The 24,422-nt window shown below is 43.0% G+C and overlaps 1 protein-coding gene across 1 annotated transcript in view; it reads right to left on the bottom strand.

The window, feature by feature from the left end:
- LOC120030462 (IgGFc-binding protein-like) overlaps nt 1-18,584 on the bottom strand; it is an 89,674-nt gene extending 71,090 nt beyond the window's left edge. Inside the window, exons 1-30 of the mRNA XM_038975877.1 lie at nt 18,581-18,584; nt 13,729-13,875; nt 12,828-13,093; nt 12,192-12,276; nt 11,887-12,042; nt 11,574-11,741; nt 11,381-11,478; nt 11,176-11,254; nt 10,897-11,022; nt 10,558-10,748; nt 10,051-10,180; nt 9,310-9,554; nt 8,816-8,964; nt 8,383-8,511; nt 8,023-8,161; nt 7,581-7,722; nt 6,951-7,150; nt 6,683-6,821; nt 6,401-6,484; nt 6,019-6,209; nt 5,512-5,641; nt 3,689-3,933; nt 3,195-3,343; nt 2,662-2,790; nt 2,308-2,446; nt 1,788-2,007; nt 1,236-1,435; nt 968-1,106; nt 686-769; nt 303-493 (exon numbers count right to left, since the gene is read on the bottom strand). Coding sequence (XP_038831805.1) covers nt 303-493; nt 686-769; nt 968-1,106; nt 1,236-1,435; nt 1,788-2,007; nt 2,308-2,446; nt 2,662-2,790; nt 3,195-3,343; nt 3,689-3,933; nt 5,512-5,641; nt 6,019-6,209; nt 6,401-6,484; nt 6,683-6,821; nt 6,951-7,150; nt 7,581-7,722; nt 8,023-8,161; nt 8,383-8,511; nt 8,816-8,964; nt 9,310-9,554; nt 10,051-10,180; nt 10,558-10,748; nt 10,897-11,022; nt 11,176-11,254; nt 11,381-11,478; nt 11,574-11,741; nt 11,887-12,042; nt 12,192-12,276; nt 12,828-13,093; nt 13,729-13,875; nt 18,581-18,584 — 4,494 coding nt within the window. The remainder of the gene's footprint in view (nt 1-302; nt 494-685; nt 770-967; nt 1,107-1,235; nt 1,436-1,787; nt 2,008-2,307; nt 2,447-2,661; nt 2,791-3,194; nt 3,344-3,688; nt 3,934-5,511; nt 5,642-6,018; nt 6,210-6,400; nt 6,485-6,682; nt 6,822-6,950; nt 7,151-7,580; nt 7,723-8,022; nt 8,162-8,382; nt 8,512-8,815; nt 8,965-9,309; nt 9,555-10,050; nt 10,181-10,557; nt 10,749-10,896; nt 11,023-11,175; nt 11,255-11,380; nt 11,479-11,573; nt 11,742-11,886; nt 12,043-12,191; nt 12,277-12,827; nt 13,094-13,728; nt 13,876-18,580) is intronic.
- Between the last annotated feature and the right edge of the window lie 5,838 nt (nt 18,585-24,422).

Raw genomic sequence — 24,422 nt, forward strand, 5'->3', positions numbered from 1 at the left:
TGTGCATTCTGTGAACGTATGCGTGTGTTCCTTGAGTTGTTGGTCATTTTTAAAGTATATTTGTGATGTGCTGAGAGGAGTACTATCAATTTCCACAGGAGTGGACATTCTGGACAATAAAAGTACCGTTTCGTATGATATCGTATCATATTGTGTATCACATCGTATATCGTGTATCATATATCGTATGGTATGCCGTATAGTATATCATACACAATATTGTATATCACATTATATTGTGTCATTTTCTGTCACAAAGTACATTCTTAACCACAGACTAACAATCCCAGATGGTCTCGTACCTCATAGTAGTCACCTCCCTCCAGACAGCCACATGTTTCTATGGGGACACAGCGTCTGCCTTTGAACACAAAGCCTGGCTTACAGAAACACGCACTGATACAGGAGCCAGTGCAGTTGGTGGAGGGTTCCTTACAGCTGGGGATGCAGGCTGGGCCACACTCTATGTACTCAGCATTGGGAGGGCACGTCACTATTGGGGGAGAGAGGGAGAGGAGGATGGGGGGAGGCAAAGAAGAGAGGGTAAGGGGGTGGGGTGGAAGGGAGACAAGGGGTTAATATCAGGAATTATTGGGTTACCAATTAATTGATTTGTGCAAATACAGAAAGCCGTTTCTGATTCTGATCATAAGAATGAGAACAGATGATTGTCTGTTAATTTCACCGGGTGGTTTTGTGGTAGTAGGTTTGGGAGTAGTTGGTTTAGGTGTAGTTGGTATGGGAGTAGTTGGTTTGACTGTAGTTGGGGCTGAGGGACAGAGGGAGACAGCATGAGACATAAGAGAGAAAGATATTATAGCCAAGTCTCAGATCTGTTTGTGCTGTCTGGTCAACTCATATGGTCACAGCCTAGTCACCTACCCTACCATCCAAGACGTCAGACGTCAAAACACCATTTTGAGTGTGTGTGGGTGTTTGTACGGACTGTTTATGTCAGGGGACTTACTTGTAGGGTAGCAGTCCAGCTCTCCTCCCTGGACCTTACACTCGTGCATTGGAGGGCAATCAGAAGGATTGCAGGTGACGAAGGGAGCGTTACAATAACATTTCAGCTTACAGTCCTCCACGTACCACTCCTCACCAGGCTGGAGGGAGGGAGGGAAGGAGGAGAGATGGATGGAGAGACAATAGTTAATCAGTGGTTGGTTGCTGGTTGGTTACATACACGTCACACACACACACAAAGTCCATCACCCGACACACAACACACTCACCTCGTAGTACTGTCCGTTGGTGTCTTTGCAGCCACAGGAGTTCTCTTTGACACACTTCCCGGCACTGAGGACGTAACCAGGGTCACACACACAGCCCTCTGAACAGGGAGCATCACACCCTGTGGAGGGTCTGGAGGCACAGGTGCGCTGGCAAGGGGCGGCACAGGGCACGTACTGACTGTTGGGGGGGCATGTCAGAGCTGGAGAGAAGGAGGGAAGAGGAGACATTAGGAGATAGGTCTACTTTAAAACATGACTGTCTCTTAATAATGACTTTGTTGATTATACGGAACAGTACTGTTAGAGTGTTTTGTTTGGTCTTTGATGTGCTAATAACAGCAGGGTCTTTGGTGAGTGAATGAATAATTATTATTATATGAATCACTACATTTTCCATCTTCATCATCAATATCCGTCTCTTGCTTGTTATTATCATGTATAACATGTATCTGTACCAGGGTCGGGGTCCATTCCATTTCAATTCCAGTCAATTCAGGAAGAACTTTGAAATACCAATTCCAATTCTCTTCAATGCTTTTCAGTGAGAGACACTTGGAATGAGAATTTGGTTAACTTTCTGAAATGACTGGAATTGAAATGGAATTGACCCCAACATTGATCTGTACTCACGGCAGAAGGTGCTGTTCCTCCAGGTTCCGATGGTGACTCCTCGGTCCTGACAGTCGTTGACATACGACTCGATGGACTCACACAGGATGGGTTGAGCACCATCCAGCTCGCACAGGTCAAACAGACAGTCCTTGAAGAAACTCTGAAATAGACACACATAAACATACGCGTGTCTTTGACTTGCACACACAGCTTGGAGCTTTGGTTACTTAAGTGACAAAGGTGTTTGAATTGAATTAAATGAAGCGTATTTAAACATTTCTGCACTAAATATGTCTATATATTTACAAAATGTTTTTCATGGGTGTGAGATTTCACACATTAAACAAACTTTTGTTTAATCTTAAAGACAAAATATGATATGACTCTATATACCGTACATTACAGTAATATCACACATTAGGTAAGACACTATATACCACACATTACGGTAGTTACTCACATTGGGGTTGACCTTGGGGTGACAGACAGCGAACGGTCCGTTCTTGTCCAGTAGCATGCCGCAGTAGCCAGAGCTCTCATACCTGTCCAGTTCATCATCAGTACAGCCTGGGATGGTGGTGTTGGGCTTCTTGTTACAACTGGAGTCAGAGACAGGGTGAATCAGTCATGTGTGTGTGTTTGTGTGTGTGTGTGTGTGTGTGTGTGTGTGTGTGTGTGTGTGTGTGTGTGTGTGTGTGTGTGTGTGTGTGTGTGTGTGTGTGTGTGTGTGTGTGTGTGTGTGTGTGTGTGTGTGTGTGTGTGTGTGCGTGTGTGTGTGTGTGTGTGTGCGTGTGTAACTGGTGGCATGACTCACTTGGGATCTGTGACCCAGCTGTGTCCAAAGTCATTGGGGTTGGTGGTCAGAGACCCGTCGGGTTTCCTGAAGTCATCGTTGGAGTTTCCGTTGTAGTCTCCACACAGTCCACACAGCTTGTCCTTATAGCTAAATACACAGGAGCAAATAGACCGATGAGTCAAGCATTTTTTCTAGAATTTTAATGACAACATTATTAAATAAAAATATTACAATGTGAGAACTTTCTATTTGTTTTTTATTTTTTATGTTGTGTTGAAATGGGCATTTTTATGGTATATCATGTCGGGGTCACCAAAACTATAGGAGAGAAACCAAGCTACATAGACCCCATTTTTGGTCTCTCTCTCTCTCTCTCTCTCTCTGTCTCTCTCTCTCTCTCTCTCTCTCTCTCTCTCTCTCTCTCTGTGAGTGTGTGTGTGTGTGTGTGTGTGTGTGTGTGTGTGTGTGTGTGTGTGTGTGTGTGTGTGTGTGTGTGTGTTTGTGTATGTGTGTGTTCTCCTCAGTGTGTGTATGAAGCAGTTTTGACTCACTCCTTGATGACCTTGATGTCCATGTAGTGGTTTCCGTCATATCGTACGGTCACACCAAAGTCCATGGCTACAGTGTAGTGTTTACCAGACTTCAAAACAGACACGCCTGTAGCTGGGGTCAGTGGGATGTTCACATTGATACCATTCAACTAGGAGGAGAAGAGGACACACACATGTGTTAGTGAGGTACACTTCATTTTAATGTTTTTTAGCTTCCTCTTTATGAGCTGTTCTGTGTCTGTGTTTTGTATGAATTTTATGCATTTAATGCTGCTCAGGAATGTCCCTTCGGTGACAATAAAGATTTGTAGAATACAATGACAAACTCATCTTGACTGTGTATGTTACTGTATATTGAATGTGTACATGCAGGGCTCTGCATTTTATCACTATTTCTTTCCATTGTTACGTTTTTAAACATTTTCAATCGTCTTCCTCATCTCTTTTTCTCTCTACCCCAACCCCATCCCTCCACCAATCCCTCTCTCTCTCACCTGCACGGTGCCTCCCTTCAAGATGGAGATCTTCACCCCACGCACGTACACATGCACAGCCTTCAGGTAGGAGATGGTTGGTTTGTTGAAGCGGTTCTCGTTGTCAGCATGCACCTCGTAGTGAGGCACTGACGTGTGGTTACAGGGCTCTGACATCAGGTAGCTGCAGTTCCCCATGAAGTTGTACTTCTTCTTGTCGAAGGTGGTGTAGTGAGGGTCACCAGATGCGATACAGGTAGAGGTGTCTGGGGGGAATAGTGATTATAAAGTTGGGAGTTAAATTAGTAATTGGCTGGTGGAAATAATACTGACTCAGTGTTCACATAGGTGGGTTATTTTCTTCACCAAATGATGCCTGACAAAATGTAAATAGTGTTTTCCAAGCCGCACATAATAGATGTATACTGTAAATAAGGCTGTCTGTTTGCATAGCTAGGAATCAAACTCTAGGAACGATCCACTTTACTGTAGGTTGGATGTTCCCATGGGTTTCACGATGGAACTCCTTACCAATATAATTGATTTGAAAAGCCCTTTCATCTTCATATAAGTGATAATAACTCAGCTAATACAAGGTATGATATCTGATGAAAGAGAAGTTAAGATATCTCAGCTAATATAAGTTGTGATAACTTAGCAAACACATTTAATGACAACTGAGCCAAAACAAGTAAAGATAACGGAGCTAATACAAGTTATGATAACTGAGCTAATACAAGATCTGATAAATTAGCTAATACAAGTTATGATAACTGAGCTAATACAAGTTATGATAACTGAGCTAATACAAGTTCTGAAAAATGAGCTAATACAAGTTATGATAACTGGGGCTGCAGGTAGGCTAGTGTTTAGATCGTTGGGCCAGTAACCGAAAGGTTGCTAGATTGAATCCCCGAGCTGACAAGGTAAAAGTCTGTCGTTCTTTCCCTGAACAAGGCAGTTAACCCGCCGTCATTGTAAATAAAAATGTGTTCTTAAAAACCTCTTAAGTATTGACCCCTTTTTTTCAATTTTCGCCTAAAATGACATACCCAAATCTAACTGCCTGTAGCTCAGGCACTAAAGCAAGGAAATGCATATTCTTGGTACCATTTGAAAGGAAATACTTTGAAGTTTGTGGAAATGTGAAAGGAATGTAGGAGAAGATAACACATTAGATCAGGTAAAAGATAATACAAAGACAAAACCAACGTTTTTTTTGTATTTTTTTGTACCATCATGTTTGAAATGCAAGAGAAAGGCCATAATGTATTATTCCAGCCCAGCTGCAATTTAGATTTTGGCCACTTGATGGCAGCAGTGTATGTGCAACGTTTCAGACTGATCCAATGAACCATTGCATTTCTTTTCAAAATGTTGTATCAAGACTGTCCAAATGTGCCTATTTTGTTATTTAATAACTTTTCATGTTCAAAACTGTGCACTCTCCTCAAACAATAGCATGGTATTCTTTCACTGTAATAGCTACTGTAAATTGGACAGTGCAGTTAGATGAACAAGAATTTAAGCTTTCTGCCAATGTCCGATATGTCTATGTCCTGGGAAATGTTCTTGCTACTTACAACCTCATGCTTATTGCATTAACCTCCGTTTGCTTGGTGGTGACCCATCAGTCCTGAAGAAGTTTTAACTGACTTGCCTAGTTCAATAAAGGTCAAATAAAAACTCAGCTAATTCAAGTTCTTATAAATGAGCTATTACAAGTTATGATAACTGAGCTAATACAAGTTTGATAACTGAGCTAATACAAGTTCTGATAACTGAGCTAATACAAGTTCTGATAACTTTGCTAATACAATGTATTATAACTCAGCTAACAGTACCTTTAGGATAGCAGGCTCCGTTGCGACACTCCTCCGTGGGAGAGCAGGAGTTGTCCACACAGTCCAGGATGTAGTTTCCAGCACAACGACACAGCTTGGAGCAGCCGTCACCAAAGATGATCTCTCCTGGCTAAAAGGACAAAGACAGGGAGAGAGGAGTTATTAACATGTTGTTTGCCAATTCCCCCAAAAATTGCAGTTTATTTGTGCATTCTGTGAACGTATGCGTGTGTTCCTTGAGTTGTTGGTCATTTTTAAAGTATATTTGTGATGTGCTGAGAGGAGTACTATCAATTTCCACAGGAGTGGACATTCTGGACAGTAAAAGTACCGTATCGTATGATATCGTATCATATTGTGCATCACATCGTATATCGTGTATCATATATCGTATGGTATGCCGTATGGTATATCATACACAATATTGTATATCACATTATATTGTGTCATTTTCTGTCACAAAGTACATTCTTAACCACAGACTAACAATCCCAGATGGTCTCGTACCTCATAGTAGTCACCTCCCTCCAGACAGCCACATGTTTCTATGGGGACACAGCGTCTGCCTTTGAACACAAAGCCTGGCTTACAGAAACACGCACTGATACAGGAGCCAGTGCAGTTGGTGGAGGGTTCCTTACAGCTGGGGATGCAGGCTGGGCCACACTCTATGTACTCAGCATTGGGAGGGCACGTCACTATTGGGGGAGAGAGGGAGAGGAGGATGGGGGAGGCAAAGAAGAGAGGGTAAGGCGGTGGGGTGGAAGGGAGACAAGGGGTTAATATCAGGAATTATTGGGTTACCAATTAATTGATTTGTGCAAATACAGAAAGCCGTTTCTGATTCTGATCGTAAGAATGAGAACAGATGATTGTCTGTTAATTTCACCTGGTGGTTTTGTGGTAGTAGGTTTGGGAGTAGTTGGTTTAGGTGTAGTTGGTATGGGAGTAGTTGGTTTGACTGTAGTTGGGGCTGAGGGACAGAGGGAGACAGCATGAGACATAAGAGAGAAAGATATTATAGCCAAGTCTCAGATCTGTTTGTTCTGTCTGATCAACTCATATGGTCACAGCCTGGTCACCTACCATACCATCCAAGACGTCAGACGTCAAAACACCATTTTGAGTGTGTGTGGGTGTTTGTACGGACTGTTTATGTCAGGGGACTTACTTGTAGGGTAGCAGTCCAGCTCTCCTCCCTGGACCTTACACTCGTGCATTGGAGGACAATCAGAAGGATTGCAGGTGACGAAGGGAGCGTTACAATAACATTTCAGCTTACAGTCCTCCACGTACCACTCCTCACCAGGCTGGAGGGAGGGAGGGAAGGAGGAGAGATGGATGGAGAGACAATAGTTAATCAGTGGTTGGTTGCTGGTTGGTTACATACACGTCACACACACACACAAAGTCCATCACCCGACACACAACACACTCACCTCGTAGTACTGTCCGTTGGTGTCTTTGCAGCCACAGGAGTTCTCTTTGACACACTTCCCGGCGCTGAGGACGTAACCAGGGTCACACACACAGCCCTCTGAACAGGGAGCATCACACCCTGTGGAGGGTCTGGAGGCACAGGTGCGCTGGCAAGGGGCGGCACAGGGCACGTACTGACTGTTGGGGGGGCATGTCAGAGCTGGAGAGAAGGAGGGAAGAGGAGACATTAGGAGATAGGTCTACTTTAAAACATGACTGTCTCTTAATAATGACTTTGTTGATTATACGGAACAGTACTGTTAGAGTGTTTTGTTTGGTCTTTGATGTGCTAATAACAGCAGGGTCTTTGGTGAGTGAATGAATAATTATTATTATATGAATCACTACATTTTCCATCTTCATCATCAATATCCGTCTCTTGCTTGTTATTATCATGTATAACATGTATCTGTACCAGGGTCGGGGTCCATTCCATTTCAATTCCAGTCAATTCAGGAAGAACTTTGAAATACCAATTCCAATTCTCTTTAATGCTTTTCAGTGAGAGACACTTGGAATGAGAATTTGGTTAACTTTCTGAAATGACTGGAATTGAAATGGAATTGACCCCAACATTGATCTGTACTCACGGCAGAAGGTGCTGTTCCTCCAGGTTCCGATGGTGACTCCTCGGTCCTGACAGTCATTGACATACGACTCGATGGACTCACACAGGATGGGTTGAGCACCATCCAGCTCGCACAGGTCAAACAGACAGTCCTTGAAGAAACTCTGAAATAGACACACATAAACATACGCGTGTCTTTGACTTGCACACACAGCTTGGAGCTTTGGTTACTTAAGTGACAAAGGTGTTTGAATTGAATTAAATGAAGCGTATTTAAACATTTCTGCACTAAATATGTCTATATATTTACAAAATGTTTTTCTTGGGTGTGAGATTTCACACATTAAACAAACTTTTGTTTAATCTTAAAAACTAAATATGATATGACTCTATATACCGTACATTACAGTAATATCACACATTAGGTAAGACACTATATACCACACATTACGGTAGTTACTCACATTGGGGTTGACCTTGGGGTGACAGACAGCGAACGGTCCGTTCTTGTCCAGTAGCATGCCGCAGTAGCCAGAGCTCTCATACCTGTCCAGTTCATCATCAGTACAGCCTGGGATGGTGGTGTTGGGCTTCTTGTTACAACTGGAGTCAGAGACAGGGTGAATCAGTCATGTGTGTGTGTTTGTGTGTGTGAGTGTGTGTGTGTGTGTGTGTGTGTGTGTGTGTGTGTGTGTGTGTGTGTGTGTGTGTGTGTGTGTGTGTGTGTGTGTGTGTGTGTGTGTGTGTGTGTGTGTGTGTGTGTGTGTGTGTGTGTGTGTGTGTGTGTGTGTGTGTGTGTGTGTGTAACTGGTGGCATGACTCACTTGGGATCTGTGACCCAGCTGTGTCCAAAGTCATTGGGGTTGGTGGTCAGAGAACCGTCGGGTTTCCTGAAGTCATCGTTGGAGTTTCCGTTGTAGTCTCCACACAGTCCACACAGCTTGTCCTTATAGCTAAATACACAGGAGCAAATAGACCGATGAGTCAAGCATTTTTTCTAGAATTTGAATGACAACATTATAAAATAAAAATATTACAATGTGAGAACTTTCTATTTATTTTTTATTTTTTATGTTGTGTTTATATGGGCATTTTTATGGTATATCATGTCGGGGTCACCAAAACTGTAGGAGATAAACCAAGCTGCATAGACCCCATTTTTGGTCTCTCTCTCTCTCTCTGTGTGTGTGTGTGTGTGTGTGTTTGTGTGTATGTGTGTGTTCTCTTCAGTGTGTGTATGAAGCAGTTTTGACTCACTCCTTGATGACCTTGATGTCCATGTAGTGGTTTCCGTCATATCGTACGGTCACACCAAAGTCCATGGCTACAGTGTAGTGTTTACCAGACTTCAGAACAGACACGCCTGTAGCTGGGGTCAGTGGGATGTTCACATTGATACCATTCAACTAGGAGGAGAAGAGGACACACACATGTGTTAGTGAGGTACACTTCATTTTAATGTTTTTTAGCTTCCTCTTTATAAGCTGTTCTGTGTCTGTGTTTTGTATGAATTGTATGCATTTAATGCTGCTCAGGAATGTCCCTTCGGTGACAATAAAGATTTGTTGAATACAATGACAAACTGATCTTGACTGTGTATGTTACTGTATATTGAATGTGTACATGCAGGGCTCTGCATTTTATCACTATTTCTTTCCATTGTTACGTTTTTAAACATTTTCAATCGTCTTCCTCATCTCTTTTTCTCTCTACCCCAACCCTATCCCTCCACCAATCCCTCTCTCTCTCACCTGCACGGTGCCTCCCTTCAAGATGGAGATCTTCACCCCACGCACGTACACATGCACAGCCTTCAGGTAGGAGATGGTTGGTTTGTTGAAGCGGTTCTCGTTGTCAGCATGCACCTCGTAGTGAGGCACTGACGTGTGGTTACAGGGCTCTGACATCAGGTAGCTGCAGTTCCCCATGAAGTTGTACTTCTTCTTGTCGAAGGTGGTGTAGTGAGGGTCACCAGATGCGATACAGGTAGAGGTGTCTGGGGGGAATAGTGATTATAAAGTTGGGAGTTAAATTAGTAATTGGCTGGTGGAAATAATACTGACTCAGTGTTCACATAGTTGGGTTATTTTCTTCACCAACTGATGCCTGACAAAATGTAAATAGTGTTTTCCAAGCCGCACATAATAGATGTATACTGTAAATAAGGCTGTCTGTTTGCATAGCTAGGAATCAAACTCTAGGAACGATCCACTTTACTGTAGGTTGGATGTTCCCATGGGTTTCACGATGGAACTCCTTACCAATATAATTGATTTGAAAAGCCTTTCATCTTCATATAAATGATGGTAACTGAGCTAATACAAGTTATGATAGCTGAGCTAATACAAGTTATGATAACTGAGCTAATACAAGTTATGATAACTGAGCTAATACAAGTTATGATAACTGAGCTAATACAAGTTTGATAACTGAGCTAATACAAGTTCTGATAACTTTGCTAATACAATGTATTATAACTCAGCTAACAGTACCTTTAGGATAGCAGGCTCCGTTGCGACACTCCTCCGTGGGAGAGCAGGAGTTGTCCACACAGTCCAGGATGTAGTTTCCAGCACAACGACACAGCTTGGAGCAGCCGTCACCAAAGATGATCTCTCCTGGCTAAAAGGACAGAGACAGGGAGAGAGGAATTATTAACATGTTGTTTGCCAATTCAAAAACAAATTGCAGTTTATTTGTGCATTCTGTGAACGTATGCGTGTGTTCCTTGAGTTGTTGGTCATTTTTAAAGTATATTTGTGATGTGCTGAGAGGAGTACTATCAATTTCCACAGGAGTGGACATTCTGGACAGTAAAAGTACCGTATCGTATGATATCGTATCATATTGTGTATCACATCGTATATCGTGTATCATATATCGTATGGTATGCCGTATAGTATATCATACACAATATTGTATATCACATTATATTGTGTCATTTTCTGTCACAAAGTACATTCTTAACCACAGACTAACAATCCCAGATGGTCTCGTACCTCATAGTAGTCACCTCCCTCCAGACAGCCACATGTTTCTATGGGGACACAGCGTCTGCCTTTGAACACAAAGCCTGGCTTACAGAAACACGCACTGATACAGGAGCCAGTGCAGTTGGTGGAGGGTTCCTTACAGCTGGGGATGCAGGCTGGGCCACACTCTATGTACTCAGCATTAGGAGGGCACGTCACTATTGGGGGAGAGAGGGAGAGGACGGGGGAATAAAGGGGTGTATGGGTTGGGGTTGGAGGGAATCAAAGGTTAACAACAGAGCTCATTTGTGATGGTTTCTGATTCTGACCATGAGAATGATACAGGTGTTTGGCTGTTAATCTCACCTGGTGGTTTTGTGGTTGGTGGTTTTGGTGTAGAAGGCTTGGGGGTTGAGGGTTTGGGAGTAGTTGTTGATGGTGCTGATGTTGTTGGTCCCGGTGTTGGAGGTTTTGGTGTAGTTGGTGGAGGAGCTGAAAAAAACAATGAAAACATTTGAGACGCAAGATAATACTTTCAGAAGACCAATTAAACTCCAGAGGCTAACAGTTTTCAAAGATCAGAAGACATGATTGTCTATATTTACACAAGATATTGATCATCTCAGATCATAGATTATTCATTACCTGTGCAGGCTGTGATGCACACAGCGTCTATAGCGATGTCTGTCTCAGGGGTCTCACCGTAGAAGCCAACGATCACAAACTGAAACACAAACACCCTCCATCAAATCAACATTCAAACAAAAGGAAAACAGGTATGGTTTACCAGATAAATACACATTTGTGCTTCGATAAAGAAGGGTAACACATCACTTTTCAGCCTGTTTACCTGCATGTTATCTGAGCCAAGGTAACGTATCTCTGCAGGCTTCCAACCCTGGCCCTGGTTCCCTGTCAAGGAGAAAATGGGGGAACCAAGGCTTCCTCCTGGAGGGGGAGAGCGAGAGAGAGATATAGAGAGAGTAGAGGCAGAGAATGGGCAATCAAAGGTAAGTGGAGCTGCAAGATATTGGTTATCTTACCGCTGGTCACTGCGTGGACATTGAGCTTCATGGTGGTGGCAGTGCCGTACATGTAGTAATGGAAGGTGAGGTCCAGACAGCCAGAGGAGGAGGTGGTGGATGGGCTCCACAGCTCTACTTTCTCTCCAGCGACACGAGACAACGAGTCCATCAGCAGATATTGGCCCACTACGGAGAGAAGAGACCACATGAAAACAAGACAATATGAGAAAGTACGAGTGACCTTTAATATGAGCTGTTGGGTGTCACAATTTATTTTCTCCCAGTAAATAAAAGATGATTTAGACAGCACAGTGTTCAAATGAAGACCTACAGCCTGGTTTGGAGAAGTCATCGTCAGGACCAGATCCGTCTGTGTCAGTTTGACCAAGCCACTGCTCCCAACCAAACAAGTCAGGATTTGATGGTTTACGTGCCTCCCAGCTGCACAGATCATCAGTGGTGTCGAAGTCACAACCAGTCAGACAGGCTGTGGAAATACATGGGATTGATCAGTACAGGTGTATGATATAGTCAAACTGGAAAGGGAAAGAGAGAAAGGGGGATGAGAGAGGAAGAGAGAGAGAGAGAGAGAGAGGGGTGGGGGGGTGATGAGAATGAGAGTAAAGAGCTACATACCTGGACAAGCTCCCTCACTAATGACAATGTTATCCAGGGCTGAGTCACAAGAAGCAGACAATCCACGCTGCGCCTCAAACACAATCTGTAGACAGAGATAAACACATATAATATGGAGAATGTGTAGTCACCCAAGTCACTGTCATTGACCAATAATTGTCCAATTATATGCCAGGTAGAGAGACAAAACCAGCTAAGCAAAGGCCACAACATTTAAAAAACTTGAGAGGCCCATCCCTGGTGTCAAGGTCTCCTTGTCTGTCTGTTTTTCTCTCTCTCACATTCCCTGAGATGTGATTTTTTTTACAACTACCAGTGTCTCGTTAAAGACTTTGCTGGGGAGGACAAGAGAGATGAAAAGTGCTGTAAAGAAATGCCAGAGGACTGTAAAACGGACACAGACACAAGAGAGATGAAAAGTGCTGTAAAGAAATGCCAGAGGACTGTAAAACGGACACAGACACAAGAGAGATGAAAAGTGCTGTAAAGAAATGCCAGAGGACTGTAAAACGGACACAGGCACTTGTGACCCGACTGATCACTCTTTCACTGAAACCAGACACATACAGTACTCAAACATGTGAGTGTCTATCCTGAATCTAATTCAAACACACACACACACACACACACACTCACATTTAGGGTCTGTCCTGCTGGTTTGGCCACAGTGACAGCAGCTCCAAGCCAAGAGGGGCTCTGGATCCCAGTCTTCTCCCAGACTTTGTCCTCCGAGGTTGGCCTCTTGGCCAGCACGTGCAGGTGGTTCTGGTTGTCTGAGCCGTACATGTAGTAGTGGAACTGGACACAAATCTGGGTGGAGGTGGAAGAGAGGGCCGGGCTGAGAAGACGAGCTTTCTGCCCGTTGGCCACATTGTCACACTCATGGTAGATGTAGAAACCATCTGGAGAAATAAAGAAAGAAAAGGAGAGAGAGAGAGAGAGAGAGAGAGAGACAGAGAGAGAGAGAGACAGAGAGAGAGAGAGAGAGAGAGAGAGAGAGAGAGAGAGAGAGTGAGAGAGTGAGTGAGTGAGTGAGTGAGTGAGTGAGTGAGTGAGTGAGAGAGTGAGTGAGTGAGTGAGTGAGTGAGTGAGTGAGTGAGTGAGTGAGTGAGTGAGTGAGTGAGTGAGTGAGTGAGTGAGTGAGTGAGTGAGTGAGTGAGTGAGTGAGTGAGTGAGTGAGTGAAAGAGAGAGATTGATGATGTAGATGGGTGTAGAGATAACAAAGAACCATTGAAGCAATCTTTTCTGTGACGTAGGAGTCACTGTGATTTTTGAGGTGCAAGATACTGCTATTAAAACTCCAGATCCCTCATGGTAGGAGTTGTCTAAAGCAGAAAGAAGACTGGCCCCCAAAAGACACCACAACCTATTTACCTACATGGGTGAAGAAAACATTCACTAACATCTCTCATCTAGGTGATCTATATATATATATATATATATATATATATATATATATATATATATATATATATATATATATATATATATATATATACACACAGGTGGATGTCCCTAAGAGGACAGGCTACTCACTGCCGTCAGGGTAATCCCCGGGGGGGCCTGTTCCTGGTGTAGGGGTGGGGCCTCGGTGTCTTGTCCAATCACTGTTGTCGTTGCCGTCCTGCTGGAGCTGACAATAGGGTGCACTTTCCTGGTTAAAGTCACAGGAGGTCAGAATGGCTGCAGGAAAGAGATGTGTGGAGAGAGAGGGATGGAGAGAGGGATGGAGAGAGTGGGATGAGAGAGAGCGATGGAGAGAGAGATGGAGAGAGGGATGGAGAGAGAGATGGAGAGAGAGGTTTGGAGAGAGGGATGGAGATAGAGATGAAGAGGGAGAGATGAAGAGAGAGGGATGGAGAGAGATGGAGAGAGAGGGATGGAGAGAGATGGAGAGATAGGGATGGAGAGAGAGGGATGGAGAGAGGGATGGAGACAGATGGAGAGAGAGGGATGGGGAGAGGGATGGAGAGAGATGGAGAGAGAGGGATGGAGAGAGAGGGATGGAGAGAGGGATGAGAGAGGGATGGAGAGAGGGATGAGAGAGAGATGGAGAGAGAGGGATGAGAGAGGGATGGAGAGAGGGATGAGAGAGGGATGGAGAGAGGGATGGAGAGAGAGGGATGAGAGAGAGATGGAGAGAGAGATGGAGAGAGAGGGATGGAGAGAGGGATAAGAGAGAGGGATGGAGAGAGGGATGAGAGAGGGGGATGGAGAGAGGGATGGAGAGAGGGATGGAGAGAGAGGGATGGAGAGAGGGATGAGAGAGAGATGGAGAGAGAGGGATGGAGAGAGAGATGAAGAGAGGGATGCGACAGAGGGGTGGAGAGAGAGGGGTGGAGAGAGGGATGGAGAGAGAGATGGAGAGAGAGATGGAGAGAGGGATGAGAGAGGGATATGGAGATAGAGATGAAGAGAGAGAGATGGAGAGAGGGATGGAGAGAGGGATGGAGAGAGAGGGATATGGAGAGAGGGATGGAGAGTGGGATGGAGAGAGAGATGAGAGAGAGGGATGGAGAGAGAGGGATATGGAGAGAGGGATGGAGAGAGAGGGATATGGAGAGAGGGATGGAGAGAGAGATTGTGAGTGAGGCCCTGAATGTTCTACTCTCAAAAGAACTCAGATCTCTGACGCCGTTGAACATTAAATAACAACAAATGCTTGAATGCACTGATTGTATAGAATGTATGTCACTTCAAATCAAATCAAACTTTATTTGTCACATGCGCCGAATACAATAAGTGTAGACTTTACCGTGAAATGCTTACTTACAAGCCCTTAACCACAGTGCAGTTCAAGAAGAAGAAAAAATTGACCAAGTAGGCTAAAATAAAAAGTAATAATAAAAAGTAACACAATAAGAACAACAATAACGAGGCTATATACAGGGGACACGGGTAACAAACAAACAGCGAGTAGCAGCAGTGTACAAAGGGGGGGGTCAATGTAAATTGTCCGGTAGCGATTTTATGAATTGTTCAGCAGTCTTATGGCTTGAGGGTAGAAGCTGTTGAGGAGCCTTTTGGTCCTAGACTTGGCGCTCCGGTACCGCTTGTGTGCGGTAGCAGAGGAAACAGTCTATAACTTGGATTACTGGAGTCTCTGACAATTTTATGGGCTTTCCTCTGACACCGCCTATTATATAGGTTCTGGATGGCAGGAAGCTTGCCCCCAGTGATGTACTGGGCCATTCGAACTACCCTCTGTAGTGCCTTACGATCAGATGTAGAGCAGTTGCCATACCAGGTGGTGATGCAAACAGTCAGGATGCTCTCGATGGTGCAGTTGTAGAACCTTTTGAGGACCTGGGGACCCATGCCAAATCTTTTCTGTCTCCTGAAGGGGAAAAGGTTTTGTCGTGCCCGCTTCACGACTGTCTTGGTGTGTTTGGACCATGATAGTTTGTTGGTGATGTGGACACCAAGGAACTTGAAACTTTCGACCCCCTCCACTACAGCCCTGTCGATGTTAACGGGGGCCTGTTCGGCCCGCCTTTTCCTATAGTCCACGATCAGCTCCTTAGTCTTGCTCACATCGAGGGAGAGGTTGTTGTCCTGGCACTACACTGCCAGTAATCTGACCTCCTCCCTATAGGCCATCTCATCGTTGTCGGTGATCAGGCCTACCACTGTTGTGTTGTCAGCAAACTTACTGATGGTGTTGGAGTCGTGTTTGGCCACCCAGTCATGGGTGAACATGGAGTACAGGAGGGGACTAAGTACACACCCCCGAGGGGCCCCAGTGTTAAGGATCAGCGTGGCAGACGTGTTGTTGCCTACTCTTACCACCTGGGGGCGGCCTGTCAGGAAGTCCAGGATCCAGTTGCAGAGGGAGGTGTTTACTCCCAGAGTCCTTAGCTTAGGGATGAGCTTCGTGGGCACTATGGTGTTGAACGATGAGCTGTCAATGAACAGCATTCTCACATAGGTGTTCCTTTTGTCCAGGTGGGAAAGGGCAGTGTGGAGTGCGATTAAGATTGTGTCATCTGTGGATCTGTTGGGGAGGTATGCAAATTGGAGTGGGTCTAGGGTGTCAGGGAGGATGCTGTTGATGTGAGCCATGACCAGCCTTTCAAAGCACTACATGGCTACCGACATGAGTGCTACGGGGCGGTAATCATTTAGGCAGGTTACCTTCGCTTCCTTGGACACAGGGACTATGGAGGTCTGCTTGAAACATGTAGATATTACAGATTCGGCCAGGAAGAGGTTGAAAATGTCAGTGAAGATACTTGACAGTTGGTCCGCGGATGCTTTGAGTACATGTCCTGGTAATCCATCTGGCCCAGCGGCTTTGTGAATGTTGACCTGTTTAAAGGTTTTGTTCACATCGGCTACCGAGAGCGTTATCACACAGTCATCCAGAACAGCTGGTGCTCTCGTGCATGCTTCAGTGTTATTTGCCTCGAAGGGCATTTAGCTCGTCTGGTAGGCTCGCGTCACTGGGCAGCTCGCGTCTGGGTTTCCCTTTGCAGTCCTTAATAGTTTTCAAGCCCTGCCACATCCGACGAGTGTCAGAGCCGGTGTAGTAGGATTCAATCTTAATCCTGTATTGACGCTTTGCTTGTTTGATGGTTGATGTAATGAGGCAAATATCACAGAGCAATTGGCTGATCAAATCATCATAGGTAAATGACATTATATCAAATGTGTTGTCATGTGTTGTCCTCCTCACAGCTACTATACAGCCAAGGTGACATTGCGCAAACACGTTGGCAAAAGACAGCTGACTACCATATCAACAGTAATTCATCTGGAATCTGTTGATTATCTCTTGCCAAATCAACAGTAATGCATTTGGAATCTGTTGATTACCTCTTGCCATATCAACAGTAATGCATTTGGAATCTGTTGATTACCCCTTGCCATATCAACAGTAATGCATTTGGAATCTGTTGATTACCTCTTGCCATATCAACAGTAATGCATTTGGAATCTGTTGATTACCTCTTGCCATATCAACAGTAATGCATTTGTAATCTGTTGATTATAGACCCTAAACCAATTAATTCTTTTTTTATTTAACCTTTATTTAACTAGGCAAGTCAGTTAAAAACAAATTCTTATTTACAATGACGGCCTACCCCAGCCAAACCCGGACGACGCTAGGCCAATTGTGCGCCGCCCTATGGGACTCCCAATCACGACCAGGATGTGATTCAGCCTGGATTCGAACCAGGGACTGTACTGTCGCCTCTTGCACTGAGATGCAGTGCCTTAGACCGCTGCCCAACTATATGGCCCCCTCCTGCCTCCTACCATAACTGTGAGAAAGTGTCTGTGTGTTTTTGTGTGTCTGTGTGCGTCTGTGTGTGTCTGTGTGCGCGTGGCACGTAAGCAGGTAGTGTAGCGATAAGCGTCTTTGTGTTGTACAGTATAGGGGAGGAGATGGAGGAAGACCATCATGTTCCCAAGGACATTGTGATGACTGGATCATGTGACTGAACTCACCTGCCTGTTGTATCTATCAGACGCTGTACAGTAGACCCACAGAGTGTGGTTGCATGATTTGTATTAAATTAGCCTAACACTAAAACACCTGATTCAACTAATCACCTAATCATCAGTTGAATCACTTGTGGTAGAGCTGGGCTGCCCATCATATTTGAATCAAGTGTTCTGCTAATATTAACAACAAGGCAAAAGATGAAAAACCAAATTGTGTTTAGATATGGCAAACTTACCAGCATCTCTCGCTGATCTTGCATAGCTGTGTAAAAGAAAGTAAGAATGGATGAGAACAGACGTATAGAAAACAAAGAGGTATATTAAATGTGGTTTCCTGTTTGTATAAAATATACTGTCTGGGATCTATCCATATGCTATGTGAAGAATGGGAATTCCTATAGAATACAAAATATCAGCAGAGATTTAAGAAGTAAATTAAATTAAATTGCTTTGACTGATGTCATGTCTCTGCTAATATGGGAAAAACATATTTGGCTAGCTAGCTAAACAACAATCGTTCATGAAGTTGTTTTACAATCATTCAGAACAATTACTTGAGAGGATACCATTTCAGAGCCACATCTGTTTAAACCAGCTCCATCAGAAGAAGATTACCATTACACACATCATCCTCGATAGGTCCAAATGTGAGTCCATTAACACTGTCTTTACAATAGTGTGTGTCAAGTACGGCAAATGCTACAAAACCAATTATTCTGTAAAACTTGATTGGTAAAATACTCTAAACACCTTACAATATCTGATACCTGTAATTCATACTTTACAATACAATATTATTATACAATTATAATCAAACATTTCAAATTTACCAAACCCATTTGATTACTCAACCAATCAAGTCCAATGAATTCAATAAGACGATCACAGATCTTGAATAAAATTGCAGCTCAATATTAATATCTCAGTCTCTGTAACTCACCCATCTTCTGTGGTGGTCACGGCACTGTACCCACATATCCACAGCAGGACACAAACACTTTTTAATTTGCCCATGGCTAACTTAAGAGTTAGCGGGCTAAGCATTCGGTTAGCAGGGAATGAGGACAATGAGAGGGATCAGGCTACTTTTATAGGTGGGATGAAAGTGTAGAACAAGATAGGAGGAGGGAGGGAAAGAAGGGTGAAGGGAGTGGGGTGTATTATAAATGCTATTACCCTATCACTAGCCTACGTCTCAAGATGTGCATGATATTGCGTTGCACATTGCAAAACCACCAACTCATTGAGTGAATGAGTAACAGTGAGTGATATGGCATGGGTGTGTTCAGTTTGTGAGTTTTTGTCTGACGCCAGTGTACAGTTAGAATGGGTGGAGATGCTTCGTAAAGTACTGCATCTGTTTTCAAATGCGTTGCATAACAGTTTTAAGGCCTAAGTTTAATTGGGACAAAACCAGACCAGTATTGGTAGTGGTAGAAAAAATACTCTACTGTCATACTTAAGTAAAAGTAAAGATACCTTAATAGAAAATGACTCTATGACTCTGAGTAAAAGTGAAAATCACCCAGTAAATACTACTTGAGTAAATGTCTAAAAGTATCTGATTTTAAATATACTTAAGTACAGCGGTGGGAAAAGTACTCAACATCATACTTGAGTAAAAGTAAATGCTATACATCAAATTCCAGACAGCACAATTCTTTCTTGTTTTTTTTATTTACAGACAGACAGGGCAACACTCCCACACTCAGACATAATTTACAAATGCAGTATTTGTGTTTAGTGAGTCCGCCAGATCAGAAGCGGTAAGGAGGACAATGTGTTATATTGATAGGTGTGTGAATTGGACCATATTCATGTCCTGCATGAGCATTCGAAATGTAACAAGTACTTTTAGGTGTCAGGGAGTAAAAAATACATCTCTTCTTTAGGAATGTACAGCAAAAAAACAACTTAAATAGTACTTCAAAGTATTTTTACTAAAGTACTTTACACCACTGAGTATTGGACACAATGATTATTGGCTGGTCTAGACCCAGATTTGACCTCTCTGTGCTTTATAATTAGGCTGGGATTGACAGTCACACTCTGCTTTAACTTTCTCTACAGGTCATTATGGTGTCGACTTCTTTTCAAATGCGTCTCAAACCAGACAGACAATCTCAATGGCTGTGACAGCCACCCTAAGAACCCAAATCGGATTTTGTTTCTATATATCAGATTTTGTTTTCTGACTGTCCACCCTCAGTTTTACAGATGTGTGATTTTTATTATTAGTGAATAACATAGCCATAACAGCACAAATCTGTTGTCAAGTCAACAACATCCTGCCAGTCAGTCAGCTGTCAGCTGCTGTGCTTGGATGTGATGTGATTGGAACATTCATATTGCCTATTGGGTGGTTTCCAAATCAAATAAACAAAACAAACAAATAAACAAACATCTAATCAATGTAACAAGATTCCAGGAGTACTGCCAGAGAGGTCCAGCCCTGTTCACACTCTCTGACAAGTTCCCGACCGCTAGTTTTGTAAATGGAGCACCAATGATAAGGGTTTTATAGGAGGTTGTAAAGAGGTGCTGTCCATGCTGCTATCAATCTCACGCTCCCTCTCTCTCCATCTTTCTCTCTTTATACATCCCTCTTTCTCTCGCTCTCTCTGGGACCCCATCATGCGATCAGTCACCTATTAGTCTCTCTCTCTCTTTCCTTCTCTCTCTCTCTCTCTCTCTCTCTATGCTATCAGTCACCTTTCACTCGGCATGCCTTTCCATCCTATCTGCAGAACTACTGCATATTCCCTCACTGTGTACTATTTGGAACTATTTAACTATTTGGTTCAAAGCATTCACTCAGACCTAGACCTCAACTGGCGTTGTGTATAAAGGGTGTGACTATTGAACAAGTTGAAGAAGCTGAACTAATAGGAGTTACATTGGATGGTCAGTTATCATGTTCAAGTCGAATGGACAAAACAGTTGTGAAGATGGGGAGAGGTATGTCTCTTATAAAAATATGTTGTGACACAAAGATCAACTGTACTAGTTACATGTACATGTTAGTCATTTAGCGGACGCTCTTATCCAGAACCAGCAATTAGGGTTGCACCTAGTCGGATCGGGATGGTGTTCAGGCTTTTTTCTTGTCCCACCTTGATTACAGTAATATGGTCAGTTGCAGCAAAGAAAGACCTGGCAAAGCTGCAGCTGGCTCATAACAAAGCAGCACGCCTTGCCCTTAATTACACACACAGAACTAACATCAACAACATGATAGTCTTTCCTGGTTGAGGAGAAATGTACTACTTCTCTTCTAGTCTTTTTAATAAACATTTGTGTGTTGAAAATGACTAACCACTTGTATAATCTATTTGCATACACTTCAAACAGACATACATACTTCACCAGACACGCCACTATACCTCACGGTACCCAAATCAAAAACAGATTTAATGCGTCGCTCAGTTATGTATTGAGCCACGTCATGGTGGAATGCTCTGCCACCAGAGGTTAGTCAGTTATGTATTGAGCCATGTCATGGTGGAATGCTCTGCCACCAGAGGTTAGTCAGGTTTAGCTTGAAAAAACAGATAAAAAACCATCTTGCATCACAGCGCCTCTCCTCTTTCTAAAGCTCTTTTAACTGTACTGTATATAACAATATGAATACAGTATATGAATAGTGTGTAAAGAGTATTTTTGTTGTCTCTTTGTGTCTTTCCTATATATAACTCCTATTTTATTTGAAATTGAATGTAATATCTTATGTTGTCTATTACTGTTCTGTACTTTGTCATGTATTTGTAAGTTTTATGTGGACCCCAGGAAGAGTAGCTGCTGCATGTGCAGTAGCTAATGGAGAACCTAATAAACGAAACAACTCTGTCTCTCTGTAAACTGTTCTGTATCGGTCTTTCTTTCCCTCTCTTTTCATCTGTCTGACCACCACTATTCCCCTCTATTGATTTCCTTCTCCCCTCTGATCCTCTTTCGGGAAAGGGGAGTAAGATTGTCTGGAGTGTGTACAATTTGAGAAATGATTAATCAGTTACGGCCATATTAGGGTGTAAAAAAAGGTACTGAAAGAACTTTGATTAAAGACTTTGGTCCCCCTGCAGGATTTCCTGTTCTATTCAGTGCTCTCTTCTTATGTTTGACTTTCGTTGGATACGGTAACTTAGGTTCATGTTGGGAGATAGACAAACACAATATCCAAGTTACACTTCCACACCACTCACCTTGTCCAGCTGCTGAACCTGGTTGATAAACACATCAGGTTCTGCCAGTTAAGGTGATCGTCAGTCAGAGTGCCAGCTTGGAGAGGATGCTGGTTGGTTTTTTACTCTTTAGTTTGGGCATGCCTTTGGTATTTTTCCTTTTTGTACATATTTATGTTTCGTCACCATCTGAACACACAATAGTCCGCTTGGATTGGCCAACCAAGAGGTCAAGAGAGACCAAGGTAAGGTTGCTGTCTCCATGGGAACATGTACATTCAACACCCTGGCGCTTACGCTGATTTCTCATAAAATAAATGCACATCAGAAATTCAGGTTACAAACCATGTAACTAGGCCTAGAACGATCAAAATGTCCCTTTGCATTTGAACAGTTATTTGAATAAATACTGTACAAACATCTTAAACACTATACATTATACAACGCAAACAAATTCATCTTATAATAATTGAACAACATTGTTATAGCTGTCATCCTAACTGAAATTCTGACAAAGAGCTCATAGTTTGTCTTTTGTAACTTTTTTTGTGACTGAAATCAAAGGCTTGAAATAACCTTTGACCTTCACTCTCCCATCAGTACAGTGATTGGACTCACACACACAGTGAGTCATACAGTATAGAGTTATACTGTTAATCTATAATGAGCATCCACACCCATTCCATCAGTTAGAATACACACACACACACACACACACACACACACACACACACACACACACACACACACACACACACACACACACACACACACACACACACACACACACACACACACACACACACACACACACACACGTATAGAGAACTCTGTAAAGCTAGAATGTGTTTTAACACAATGTCACACAAAAGAGAAATTATGTAATCAAAACATTTGCAATTTTTTCAAAAGTTTTTAAAATTGTATTTTCTTAATTATTGGTGTAATTTACAACAATCAAGTACAGTGATCCCATATAGATACACTTAATATTTATTTCTGAAATATTTATTTATGTTGGGTAGGTATTCAAATTGCTCAGTTGCATGGGCTCTCATGATATTGTAGCAAGTTCGTGGTGCAATGGTCCAATGCAGATGTTTTTATAACAATATCACATTATTTCTGGGTAACAGTAGCTAGGTTTCCATCCAATTGGCGACAGATTTTATGCAAATATTCTAGAATCTGCATAATATATATGCACATTTTCCCACCAGAGAGGTATTTCTATCAAAGTGACTTCCACCAAATTGAGTGCACATAAAAATAAGTTTTACGGTTAAATTACCATGTACCGAGTAAAACAAATACAAGTTAAATGGGTTTTCAGCGCATTTTCAACTCTACTGATGGTTTTCTCACCAAATTCTTTTTATTATATAGTGTGCCCACTCCAGTATTGGCACGTACGCCAAAGCGTACATGTATAGCCTACATGATGAGATTATTATGGACTAAAGAGCGAGATTCATTTTGTCAAACGGGCAGCCAAACATAGATCATCATGTCACCAGAATAAGACCCGTAATATGTATTGGAAAGGAGCATCAAGCTCATCACCTTGTACTTTCACCACCCTGTGAAGTTCATCCCTTATTTCATCTGCAGTCTAATGAACTGCATGGTTTCCCAGCGAGTCGTAGTGGGAAGACCACACAACATGTCATCGCGTGACTCCAACTTTACTTCCATATGATGGTTATTATATCAATATTTGTGCATAAAAAGAGTTTCTGCAGACAATTCTCACATAATGAATTTTACCGACACAAAAAGATCCCACCATGTCTACAGTATTTCGTTTTGTCGACATTTGGAAAGTTAACGGACACATTTTCTGTTTCCATCAGGCCTGTCATGACATTTTTTATCCAACATGTACTTTACGCGCATAAAAATGTTGGATGGAAACCTGGTTAGTGAAGTACCTTACTGTGATTGTTTTCAATTAAAATGGGGAAAAAGAAACAAAAAACGTGGTATGTTGAGCGTGGTATGATCGTCGGTGTCAGGCGCGCGGGTTCCAGTATCTCAGAAATGGCCGGCCTCCTGGGCTTTTCACGTATAACAGTGTCAGCGGCAATTCTGTGGGCGAAAATAGCTAATTGATAAGAGGTCAAAGGATAATGGCAAGTATTGTGCAAGCTAAGAAGCAGCCCACAAACAGGCAAATAACGGCGCAGTACAATAGTGTGGAGAACGGCATCTCGAAACGGGCAACTCGCGGATGGGCTATTGCAGCAGATGACCACACTACAGGAGGCTGCTAAGGGGAGGACGGTTCATAATAATGGCTGGAACGGCGCTAATGGAATGTCATCAAACACATGGAAACCATGTGTTTGATGCATTTGATACCGTTCCACTTATTCCGCTTCAGCCATTACCACAAGCCCGTCCTCCTCAATTAAGGTGCCACCAAACTTCTGTGGACCACATCGGGCTCCACTCTTATCAGCTAAAAACAAGAAAAAGCAGCTCCAGATCACCAACACTGGACAATTGAGGAGTGGAAAAACATTGCCTGGTCTGGCAAATCCCGGTTCCTGTTGTGTCTTACTGAGTCAGGATTAAGCAGCATTAGTCCACGCCCCAAATAAT

Source organism: Salvelinus namaycush, chromosome 36 (assembly GCF_016432855.1).
Source record: "Salvelinus namaycush isolate Seneca chromosome 36, SaNama_1.0, whole genome shotgun sequence".
In the NCBI taxonomy this organism is placed as follows: Eukaryota; Metazoa; Chordata; class Actinopteri; order Salmoniformes; family Salmonidae; genus Salvelinus; species Salvelinus namaycush.